This window comes from Suricata suricatta, chromosome 11, assembly GCF_006229205.1.
Source record: "Suricata suricatta isolate VVHF042 chromosome 11, meerkat_22Aug2017_6uvM2_HiC, whole genome shotgun sequence".
Classification (NCBI taxonomy): domain Eukaryota; kingdom Metazoa; phylum Chordata; class Mammalia; order Carnivora; family Herpestidae; genus Suricata; species Suricata suricatta.
The window spans coordinates 12,316,230-12,328,826 of NC_043710.1; the positions used below are offsets into that span (position 1 = coordinate 12,316,230).

The 12,597-nt window shown below is 51.0% G+C and overlaps 1 protein-coding gene across 1 annotated transcript; it reads left to right on the forward strand.

Moving 5' to 3' along the window:
* Nucleotides 1-4,804: 4,804 nt before the first annotated feature.
* Nucleotides 4,805-8,742, forward strand: PRG3 (proteoglycan 3, pro eosinophil major basic protein 2). Its single transcript, XM_029956924.1, has 6 exons — nucleotides 4,805-4,843; nucleotides 5,154-5,288; nucleotides 5,724-6,037; nucleotides 6,738-6,869; nucleotides 7,692-7,803; nucleotides 8,562-8,742. Exons 2-6 carry the CDS (start codon nucleotides 5,228-5,230, stop codon nucleotides 8,618-8,620), a joined length of 678 nt encoding a protein of 225 aa, XP_029812784.1. The 5' UTR covers nucleotides 4,805-4,843; nucleotides 5,154-5,227; the 3' UTR covers nucleotides 8,621-8,742.
* Nucleotides 8,743-12,597: the final 3,855 nt, after the last annotated feature.

Sequence of the window (12,597 nt, forward strand, 5' to 3'; positions counted from 1 at the left end):
CCCAGCAATAAAATTGCTTTCCTGAAACTGACTCTTTTCCTCTGATCATTGATCCTCTCTGCTTAGCCCCACCTAGGAACTTTCTGCCCTACAATGACTACCCCTCCCCACTCCACTGTTCTCCCCACTCCACTGTCTCTCATAAAAGAAGCCAGAAGTGATCACTTTCAGGGAGGCTGAAGTATGGGCTGTGGGGTCTGTGGAGTGTCCCTGGAGACAGAAGAGTGGGCTTCAGTAGCTCTTTTCACACAACACCCAGTTACTGGCCCCGGGAGAACAGGTGCCCTCAGGACCCCCATCTCTTCAACCATTCCAGGTAGACTTTCCATGTCCTGTGCCTGCATCTCCATCATGCCCAGGAGTGTGGTTGCCTTAATATGCCAGGAAATTAACATGTCCCTGGGAACAGTCTGTAACTCATAGGAGCGGGAGTATGAATGTCCTTGTCCCTTGCCCTTCAAGTGGACTAATTCTAAGGCATATACTGGACACTGTTTCCCGGGTTTTCCAATGGGATTAACTTCCAGTTATCCACTGAGGCAGCTGGCTTTGTAGCACACATGTTATTGACTGCTTTCTCTTGTCCCATCTGAATTCTCTCTTCCCTACAACTGTCCTTGCACCTCCTAAATAAGCGATGTGCACTCAAATTCTGTCTCAGGGCCTGTTTCTGGGGAAACCCAATATAAGACAACATGCTATACGTCCAACTGTATATAAGGCCTGGGAATACAAGACACAGCCCCCTCCCATTCTGGAACACACAGTTGTTTATAATAGAAGCACGACAAGATCTACTAATTGTTGCACACCCACAAAGTACCCCTTTCTATGGCAAGCACCTTACAAAGTTGACCTTATGTGAACAGTAATTATCACCCCATTTTACAAAACCAGGCTCAGAGAAGTTATGGCCCTATTCCAAAACTTGCCCAAGGCACACCATCTAAATGCGACCAATGTTGTGACTCAGCTGTCTGCTCTGCAGCATGTCCATTCAACACTCAGGATCCCTTGGCTGATTCCAGGTCATGGTCATATAGGGATGGAGCACTGTGGAGAGGCCGGACACACTCCCTTACCCTTGGGCTCATCTTGAGGCCATAGAACTCCAGCCCAGATGGACAGGAGGGAATCTCAATCAGAGGTGGGGAAGAAAGGCATTCCAAATCTTCACTCCACCAACGAGGTGAAGGGAAAGGAAGGAGTCAATGCCCTGAAGCCCTTTTATTTCTAGGCTCCTCAAATACACAGAATTACAGATGGCTCCAGAGTTTTAGAGGTGAATCAAGAGCTTTAATTTTTTGAGTGTGGCCCAGCTTGGGGGAGCCACTTGCTCAAGGTCGCACAGTTAATTGAGAAAGATAGAAATCAAACTGAGGTCCATTGTAGCTTCCATTCTGGGATAGTCTGCTGAATTCAAAGGTGGTGGAATTCTGGGATGCTATTGCGGGTTCAGACTTGGGCTGGGTGCTAGGGAAGGTGTCACTGAAGAAGGACTTTCACTTTTTGCCCTCAGACTATATTCTGTTGTCGGAAGTCATGGCTTCCTTTTATCCCAATATGAATAATAAAGAGTAACAAGATTTCCCATTTATTAAGCATTTACTAGGTACCAGGCTCAATGCTAAGTAGTAAGTGGACTTCATCTTGTTCTAATAACTCTGTGGGAACTGTGTGTCGTGGCAGAAGTGGGCCTTCCAGCCCATGGAGATCCTCTGTGGGGGATTCAATGTCAAGAGGGAGCCACGAAGGAGGCATTTGGGTACCTGGCAACATCCTGTGTCTTGATCTGGGTATGGTTCTGAGGGTGCATTCACTGTAAAAGTCCCCTGAGCTGTCCACCCTGCAATATACTTTATGGGGTACATGCTATGTGTCCACGAGAAACATTTTTTAAAAAGCAAAATTAATGAAATAAGAGGCCTTACCTCATCAAATATGGGTTTGTGTGTCATTTTTCATCTCCTACAGGATGTTAACTAAGTTCTGTGAAGCTAACTTGCATCTTTACAACAGAATTCCTGGAGTTCCTTACACTGTGCAAAGCACAGAGCAGGGGCTCAATCAACACTTAGTGCTTATTTATTGATTAGGGTCACATTTCTAGTCCTGGTTTCCTGACAAGGGCCACCTCCCAACCCCATGTGCCAGGCAGTATTCTGGAAGCCACAGAGGGGCTGATGTTAACTCATGATTCCGTGACACATCACGCTGCACTGCTCCTCAAGATAAAGAGACCCACCCTCTGTGCAGTGAGTGGGGCTGGGCTGAATCTTGAGACAAGAGGCAGAGTTTGAAACCCCTATGAATGTAAATGCAAACAGCAAGCCAGAGGATGCAGTCTCATGGATGCTGAACACATTGGCCAGACTACCTGGGGCTAACACAGTTGGGCATATCAAAGAAAGCAAGGATGTGGGAGTAGAGAGATGAAGGTCACACTTACTACTTCTTAACGGTTGTGTGAACTTGGGCAAGTCACTTAACTTCCCTGAGCTCGTGTAGCAGATATGTAGACTAGGGAGGCAATACCTAATTTGCAGGATAATGGTAAAAATTAATTAACTTGTACCATAGATATAAAAGTCTTAAGGAAACATAGCCCCTTTGGTCCATGGTGGACCTTCAAAAATGTTATTTCCAGTTTTAAATCAGACAAGCTTCACTGTGGTCAGTGAAGAGGTTGTTAAAGTCAATGGAATGTCTTTGCCCAGGGTTTGTGTACAAACAAAACAGGGTCAACAAGGAGAGGGTTAAGTTGTGGAGAAGGAAGGTCAGTGAGAGGAGACAGAAGGAAGGCAGCTTGGGCGTGGCTAAGAGGCTGGAAGGCCTGGGTTTAGGCTTGTCTCTGACTTGCTATGTCTTAAGCTCTCTCAGATGCCATTTCCTCATCTATGAAATGGATGTTCAAATGAAATGACACATATAAAGCTTATCATGGTGCTGGCTCATGGGACTAGCCAACTTTATTTGTCATCCCAAACACAAATGAAATTATATCCCTTCGCCTGGTCCCTAGGAGAAGCAAGAAAAACAGAGAGGGGCTCTAGCCCTCCCACTAGGGAGGCCTCTCAAGCTCAAAATCTGGAGACCACGTTTTGGAGGACCTGGAATTGATCTATCTCCCAGCCTCCAAGTCAGGAAGAGAAGCTGAGAGCCAAGCCCGTTGGGTCAGGGAGATACTAGTCAAGACCGTTGCTCTGCAATTGGGTGAAGAAATGAGTTTTCAGATACTTCTCCATTTATAGGTGCCTTGAGAGAGTGGAGGAGGAGAAGGACCCAGGTCTCTTCACCTTTTGGGCTATCTGTTCCTAGTGCTTTGAGTACTTGAAGGCTAGGATGGAATCCAAGAAACAGATATACACTGCCCAGCTAGGATGTCACAGAGTTGAGACACCCACCCTGACAAGACTTCTAGCCCTTGGCAGTGATATCCAGCTGTCAGTTCTCAGTGCTAGTTGGCCTTCGCCTGTGTTGCACTGGGTTTGGCTGGAGTTTGATTAAAATTTTGATATTTTGTTCATCATGAATCTTTTTGCATTTGTTTTGATATTTAAGAAAAATTATATTAAAATATTGTTTCTCTTGGCTATTGAATTCTTTAGTGCCCTCTTAAATTCCACATCTGAGGCAAATGCCTTGTTCACTTCCCCTAGTCCAGACCCTAGTGGTGATAGAGAGCTGGTGGGAGATGGGGAGGAGGGGTGGGGAGAAGGGTGGCCCAGAGTGTCTGAATGACTCTGTGTGAAGCTTTCCATTCCAACTGCTGCCTCCTTGCTGGAAGATGAGACTTGAGATTGGACAACATGGCATGTTCTAGATCAATGAACCTCAAGTGGGGCAGGTTAGCTCCCCAGAGAACATCTGGGAATGTGGGGAGACCTTTTTCATCATCATGACTGGGGAAGGTGCTACTGACATCTAGTAGGTAGAAGCCAGGGATGCTGTTATACTTACTACAATGCATGAGACAGCTCCCCCCCCCCACCCCCCTGCACCAAAGATTTGGCTCCATATAGTAAAAGCGCAAAGGTTGAGAACCTTGATCTGGATCCAGAGCATAAAAGAATGAGCATAAATTTTTCACACATTAAAGATAGAAAGAGAGAAAGAGCAGGAGAGAAAGGAAGAAATGAAGGAGAGAGACAGAGACAGAAAGAGACAAAGATAGAGACAGAGAGACAGAGATGGAGAGAAAGAGACAGAGAAGGATTTTGAGCCAAAAAGACTTATAAATCCCAGTCCTCCTGTTACCTGTGCAAACTTGACAAGTTACTCTCTCTCTCTCTGAATCTCATTATTCACATCTGTGAAGTAAGGATAACCATACAGAAGGTGAAGATGAGGATTCACGGAGGTGATGCATTTAAAGTACCTGGTCTACATAAGTGCTCAGGAGGGCAGAGGCTCCCTTGGCCAACTACCTCCTCCCTATGAGCTCTCAGCTTCCTGGGATTCCCTACAGCATTAGCTGGGATATTCACCCATGGAAGGCTGCTCCTGGGGTTAAGGGGATATTGTTCAGCCTGGGGCATGTTAGGGGCAGTAATAATGCCCGGACAGTAGTCAGCTGGGGTCTTTTGGAACACACCGGGCTGTCTGGGTGCCCATATATGGAGCAGGCCCCAGGAGGTAGGTTTCTGGAGTCCCAGCAGACAGCAGGGCTCAAGGGCGAGAGGACTAAGCAAGACTTAACAGTCTTATCAGCTCCACTGCTCCCCACCCCAGCCTGAAGCAATCATCCTGGCCTCTTCCCACTTCCCCAGATGCGCAGTATAAGAGCTGCCTCTGGGACCCAGCATCTGGGGGCACTGAGAGTGGAGGCCTCAGACTCCTGGAGGTGAGCACTTGACCCACTATGGCATGTACCTTGGAAGCCTGTCCTCAGGCCTATAATGGTCACCGTCCTCTCCCCTCTGAGCAGGCCTGTTCTTGCAGGGACAAGGGTCTGAGCTAAGGGCTGTTTTAGGGAAGTGGTTATGATGCTTTCAGAAAAATGGAATTTTTGCACTTGAACTGACACCCCATGTCCGTTTCTGAATTCTCCAGCTCAGGGTCTGTTCCCCAGGGGCTGGAGGGAGGGAAGGAGTGCTCTAGTTTGTCCCTTAATCAGCCAGTTAAACAGGCATTTTATCTCTGCTACATGCCAGGAGCTGTGAAGATACGCAGAACACCCACAAGGAAAGAAGTTGGAGTTGTGTTCCTGTCCCAAGCTTGAGTGGATATGAAAGGCCCGCTAATCCTGCCCCTTCTCCTGTTGGGGACAGTTGCTGCTTTCCATCTGGGTAAGCCTCTCCTTCTTGTCTCACCAACCTTTCTCTTTTCTACTCTTTCCTGGACTCTCTCTCTCTCTCTCTCTCTCTCTCTCTCTCTCTCTCTCTCTTTCTTTGCCTTATGGGGCCAGGGCCACAGCCACCCTTCTCCAGTTGACCCAGCCCATCTGTAAATGTCTCCTCGACTTAAAACCTACCCACCTGTGAAGATGAAGGGCTTCTCAATTGGTGCCTCTAGCGACCCCCACAATACACACCTGGGTGCAAGCCAGAAGTTAGGGTCTCATCTATTTGTGCCTATGACCCAAAAGTTCTCTCCTCACCCAACACCAAGGAGAGATTGGCTGCAGAGGGCTCTAGGAAGGCTCAAGAGGGGCTTTAGGAGTTGTCCATGGTCCTGGAAGAAGGGAGACCCAGAGCTGATCGCAGGTTACTTCTCCTTCTCAGAGAATTATGCCCGCAGTCTCGACAGCCGTGAGACACAAGTTGAACTGAATCAGAGTCTGGAAGGTTCAGGGGAGCAAGGAGGAGACCCGGCTCTGATTGATGAGGTGATTCAGTCAGAGGAAGAAAAGGCCAAGCCTTCCGGCTCTCAGGTCACATCTGAGCATGAGGAGGCCGTGGATTCGAACCTACCTGCCCCAGACAAAGACTTTGAGTGCCCAAAGGAAGAGGACATAATTCAAATTCCAAGCAGTCCTGGGTGCAAGACCTGCAACTTCCTGATGGTGCGACAGCCCAAGCCATTTCAATGTGCTCAGGTAAGTGCTCAGGTAATGTGCTCAGGTACATGGCAGGGAGACTACTGTGGGGGACTGGGGGGGGGGTGGGGGGAGAAGAGACTCGATTCAACCTTCTGTTCCCTTTTAGATCAGTGGTTCTCAAAGCCTAGTGTGCATCAGAATATCCTAGGGATCTTGTTATAACACATTTCTGGGTTAGCAAGTCTGGGGTGGGGCTTCGGAGTCTGCATTTATAACAAATTCCCAGGTAATAATGGTATTGTTGGTCTGGGGACTTTGAGAACCACTGATCTGGATGGAAGACTTTGGTATTAGATACACCTGTGTTCAAGCCTGGCTCTGACTCTCATTGGCTGAGTTACTGGGTAAGTCACTCCACCTTTTGGAGTTTCAGAACCTTCATTTTGTAAAATGCAGGGGAACAGTACTAACCCATTGGAGTTGTGGTGGAGAATTAAATGAGATAATATATGGGAAGTATTTGGAATAGTTCCAGGGTCACTAAAGCTCTCTACAAATGGTAGCTATGGTCATTCTGAACATTATTAGTTGTTGCAAAACGTTTCTGGCAACACAGAAAGGAGCAAAAGATGGGAACGAGAGAGGCAGATAGGTCTCCGATTTCTGCCCTGAAAAACAAGGCCAGGCTCTCTCCTGGAGATCAAAGACTTAAGAAAAACCAGCGAATTAACTAACCTACGTCTTTTTCTTTCTGCAGAGTATCTGCAGTAGGTGCTACCGGGGCAACCTCGTCTCCATACACAACTACAACTTAGATTTTCGCATCCTGTCCTCAGCCAGAGGGGTCTGCATAGACGAGGTCTGGATTGGAGGCATCAGCAATGGCTGGGTAAGTGGGGCACCAACTCCTGGGGACAGGGACTTTTTTCTGATCACCTCCAGGGAGCCCATGCTGGCATCCAGCCTCACCTCAGCAGCTGAGATGACCTTTAAGCAGCAGGCGGTGATGTGAGAACCGATGATGGTGGGCATCTGGTCTCCACTCCATGCTCAGGGACTGCATGCTTATAGCTAGGAATCTGCCCCAGTGGACATTTATACACCAAGGAACTTGGCTGTGGTTGTAAAGCAGGGTTCCTCCCTCCCTCTGTGTTCTCACCTTCCTCCAGAGCTGGCTGTTGAACATTTACGAGCACATCACGGGAGTCAGGAGACACTCCACTCTCGGCTTCGTCACTTACTAGCCGAAGGACTTCCTCGGCGCCTCAGTTTCCTTATCTCTAGAATGGGGTCCTTCTTCTCTCAACGTGGGTCTGGGGATTGTGGATAAATAAGTGCCATTATGTTTGCTGCTCAAGTGTGACCCATGGACCAGCAGTGTCAGCAAACCAAGTAGCTTGTTAGAAATGCCCAATCTTGGCCCCCACTCCCAGCCCAGACCTCCTGAATCAGAATTTGCATTTTAACAAGATTCCCAGGAGATTTGTATGCACAGTAAAGTTTGACAAGCCTGCTCCGCCTGATGGCTGGAGGTCCTGGTAGCTCTTGCATGGTCATTGGCTGCAAACCCTCAAGGATGGGTCTCTAGGGTATCCAGCTGCTAGCTGGGTGCGCAGTAAGAGGAGAAAGGAATACTCGGTGTGCATTTTCTGGAGCCCTGGATCTGTCTCCTTGGACCTCTGTACTCTGACCCAGCCTATCACTTCTTTAGTTATTGCATGAGAGCTTTCGTTGGATCGATGGGAGCTGCTGGAATTTTGTATACTGGGCCGTAGGGCAGCCTGCACGAGGGCAGGGCAACTGTGTGTCCCTGCGCACCACAGGTGAGGAGGGCTGGGACCACGGCAAGGGGAAGGGGTGGAGAGGTAGGCTCTTACATACTGTCCCTCTGAGTTACCTCAGCCTACCTCCCCAAACTCACAGCTTCCCCCAGAACATGTCCTCTGTGAGGAGGGCTGAAACGTGGGGATTCCTCAGAGCAAAACCAGGTGATGGGGAGCTAGAGAAAGGCTTCCCGTCCTCCCTGACAGGGCTAGGCTCAGGGCCTGGGGACTGCTTTCCCTACTCTGATAGGAGGTGTGACTGATGGGACAGATGAGCGTAGCAGATGTGAAGGTAAGGTAGGGGTGAGGGGCCAAGGAACGACGTGGGAATTAGGGCTGGCTGACAGATACTTCACCAGCTCTGAGCAGCACGGATGCCAGATGTGAGGGAGCTAGCACCGTGGCTGAGACCATATGTGCTGGGGTAAGACGGTAGCCATTCGCATCCAGCTCTGCCGCTTGCAGGCTGAGACCCAGGCAAGGCCTTACCCCCACTAAGCCTCAGTTTCCCCATCTGTGAAACGGGGATGGTGGTAACACCTACCTGCTGGAGTCGCTGTGAAGAAGTCACTCCCTGCCCCCACCCCCGGGAAGAGGATACACGTTAGCTGGTGGGGACTCTTGGGGGAAACAGAGTGGACAGATCATAACCACAGCGGGAACCTGGATCCGGACCCCTGTGAGGTGTCAGAGGAGGGGAAGAGGGCCACCCGCCCCACAGCGGCTGCAGCTGACATCACTGTGCTCTCCATTGCTAGGTGGACGATGGCAGGTGACTTGCTGCCAAAGGAGATTGCCCTTCATCTGCTCCTTCTAAGCCCGTGGTGCCATGGAGCCCCTGCTGGGAGCCCCCAGCTTTCACAAACCCCCTGACCTGCCTCTGCGCCCGGCCTCTGTCCCCCGGCCTCTTCTGGCCATAAACCCAGACTTCCCACAGCATTTCCCGACTCTGTCTCTTTATTGCCCACTATGGAGGGCTGCGGGTGGGCGCGGGGTGGCAGGAGGGAGGGAGCGCAGCCAGTGCAGCTGGGCACGGGTGGGGATGGTGGGAGGGCTGAGGGGCGATGCCACGACTGGCCGGCTCCCCACCACCCTTCTCTGCCGGGCTCTCGGATTCCAGCGCACTCCCAGGCACTGGGGGTTGGTCTCTTTGGTGCAGCGGGAGATTGGCCCTCCTGCTTTGTTTGGATCCAATATGGGGTGCAGTGTGGGGTGGGAATTGGGCGGCTTTCCAGCACGGAGGGGATGCCGCCCAGTGACGGATTGAGGTGTATCTGGGGTGTGGTGAGGGTCCACCTGGGGTAACCACGGGAGATGGAGGAAGTTTCCCCGAGGCACCTTGCTCCTCCAGACCTGGGTCTTCCTGGCCTCCGATACTGGCCCCTATTTTCTATTCTCCCAGCCACCTGCGTGTGAGTTCAAAGTCCCCAACTTCTGAGGTGTGTCCCCTCCCCCCATTCCTTCTCCGTCTCCCCCATTCCCAGCTTACTTCCGCAGAGGGAACGCATTCTCAGGAGGGAGCTGCCTCCCACCAGAAGGCAGGAGGGCCTTGGGGCAAAAGTTACAGCATCTGGTGGCAGGGGGCTCCCATCCTGATGGCACCGCCCAGGCCCAGCTGCCTTCCATCACCTCACTTTCTCAGCCCCGGCTGACACCTAGAGGGAAGGTATTACCTCTCCAGGCACGATTCTGGGCTCCAGGAAGGATCTGGGGTTGATAAGTAGGAAGCTCAACCTGGGACTAGGTATTAAGAGGGCTTGTTGGGGGGGGGAGGTGGAGAGAGAGAGAAACGCAGAGAGGGAAAGAGAGAGAGAAGGAGAGAAAGGAGAGGGAGAGAGATTGAGGCAGAGAGATAGATAGAGGATGCACTTATATGCTTCTTGGGGTTGAGCTCTATACGGGGTGTGAGGAGAACGTACACTTATTTTCATAAGTGCACAGGTACATGTGTGTATGTGTATCTTGGTATGTACATGATTCCGTCTTTGCATTTCTGCATTGATCTGTGTATACGTAAATCTGTCTTTGTAAATATGCATACATCTGTAGGAGTCGGTGTACATTTGTGTGTGCAGTGTGTGTGTATTTTAAATGTCTCTGTATATTTATGGCTATGCCTGGATGTCTGTGTGGATTTGTAGAGCTCTGCACCCTTCCATGCCTGAAACTGTGTGTGCCTGTGTATGTGTGCCCCTATGCATCCTCGACTCATATGTTTGTGAGTGTGAATATATGTGCACGTCCGCCACACCCGTGTACAAGTCTACGTTTGTGTGCATGCACGTGTGTACCTGTTTAGGCACGGGATGGGATGCGGGGCTTCGGGAACAAGAAGCACAGTACTCTCAGATGTGCTTTGGTTCTGAAGGTGCTGGAGTTAATGGAACAAGACAGGAATGGAGAACCATAGGAGAAGTGAAAAAGCAGGAGGCGGGTCCCCTGAATACCAGCAGGTCCCTGGCAACAGGACAGTGAGCCTGGGCATTGCGATGACTGTCACCAATGTGGGGCCCAGGGGCTACCCGTGGGCGCAGACCCCTCTCCTCAGGAGAGGGGTCCACATATCTGCCTTGGATGGACATCAGGTCAGGATGCTCTTCATCACAGCAGGTCAGTCTTCCCAAGAGCAGAGAAAGGGGGCTGCCTGAGGGCCACCCCTCCACCCAAATCCCTTCCTTTCATACTTCAACAAGCTAATTCTTGATGCTTTGCTTCTCAAAGAACAGTGGAATCTGGCTGTTGGTGGGAAGGATGATCAGCAAGGGAAGCTTGGCATAGGGAGCTCTGGGTCTGCTATTTTGGCTAAATGGCAACCTCCCTTTTAACAGCCTTCACTTCTCTCCTTTTTGAGGAATGAGCTGTAGCCAATGCCAATTGCCCAACATCTTGTCAGGCAATACAAGAGATAGAGGGAGGGAGGGAGGGGAATGGAGCGGTGCTCAGATCCTTCCAGAGTGAAGTTTGCTTGAGGCAGGATAGGGGAGGTGAGATATCCCTCAAATGTCCAACACTGTCAGTTATTGGGCCTTAACTTCAACCATTATATATTGATACCTTTGGATGTTTAAGGCTTTCAGTCTTGAATAGCCCTTGATTGAAAAGCAAATAGCCGTGGGAGAAGAAATTACAGAGAGTGTTGTCTATTAATACATCTGGGAAGTTGATGGGTAGCTTGTGGAAAACAAGGTTTTGCGAGAAGGAACTCAGAAGGGAAGGAGGTATGTAACTGTCAGTGGCCATGGGCTCGGGTGGGGGTTGGGGTTGTGGAGAAGAGAGGCCATTAAAGGTGGGATAATGAGGCAGCGAGTGTTGTGTTCACTGTTTCCTCTTCCTGAGGACCCACAAAGTCTGTTTCCCAGAATTCCTTGTGGTGAAGTTGGGGTCTTTGGCATGCTACTGAGTCTGGCCAGGGCAGTGTGGTAGGAAGGGCCTGGCCTTTCGATGGTCCATGAGCCTCCCGTTCCCCCTTCCCTGGCCCCCCTTCACCTGGGTGTCCATGTATCTGGGCGCACTTACCAGGTGGAGGGAGGGGGCTGTATGACCTACTCTGTTCTATTAAATCAGGAGGTTGTGAGGTTTTCCTGTTCCCTCAGTGTAGACACCTAGCATAGCCAAACACATAACAGAGAAGAAGGCGCCAGCAGATTTCCTGGGTTTTCTGAGCTGTGGTACGGAAGTCAAGCTTGCAGACCCTGGGGTCCTGAAGCTGGGGGTTTGAGGCCTGGCCCTGCCAGTCCAGTCCCTTCGCCTTCCTAAGCCTCAGCCCCCCTTCTGCACAACAAGGGCTGCGGTAGAGGACCTGTGTGGTGCACCCGGCCCGTTGCTCAGCTTGAGTCTAGGCTGAGTCATTAAAGACAGAAGGGACCTGCTAGGAGTGAGCATGGGCTCCAGGTCAGGCTTTCATGGATCCCAGAGTTCTTTCCCCAGCAGACAGGACCCGTGACAAGTCTCGGCGAGCCCTGCAGGGTTGGCGTGTGGTTGTGCCCAGCTGCACATGGTGCAGCTGATGCAGTAGAGCCCGGCTGGTGGCCGTTATCACTACAGACAGCAGCCGCCCATCTGGCGCAGGGACGCGGTGACTTAGCCGTGACTTTGCACCGTGTGCCGGGCAGGCTCTCCTTCCTTCTTGAGTTTATGTACCTGCCGGCAGGCCCAGGACAAGGTTGCTTCAGGCTCCTCTGCAGGGAGCCCCCCGTGGCTCCTGCTGGGGAGGCTTGTGGGTCTCCGAGCTCGGAACTGTCTCTGCTGGTCAAATCTCCCGGACACTGCCTGATGCCTTGAGGGCACCCTGGCAGAGATGTTACCTCACCAGCTTGAGGACCAGGTTGGAAGGCAGGCATGATGGGCTTTGAGTGATGGAGGGAATCTGACCCTTTCTCCCCTGGTGGCCAGTGGAGGGTCGGGTAGACGGAGTCACTGGAGTCAGTCAGGCCTTTGCAAGTGCCCACAGCTCCCACACTGGTCCCTCCCTGGTGACTCCTAAAGCCACCCCTCCCCGTCTCCCTGCGCCTTCTGTCCAGTGGGGAGCCTTCCATCCCCACCCAGGCCAGCACGCTGCAGCTGAGACCACACAGTCATGCTTGCTCTCCAGCTTTTCCAGAGGCGGTTTTACTGGGAGCTAATGAAACAGATACTTCAGGGCCTCTCCTTCTATGACCTAATTTGGTATTACTTTAAAAAGATACCCCACACTGTATATCTTTCAGCCTCCTTAAGACCTAAATCTGCTCTGGAACCCTGCTGTGGGGAGATTCCCCAGCCCAGAGTGGGGAGGGGGTGTCAGGCGGATGGAGG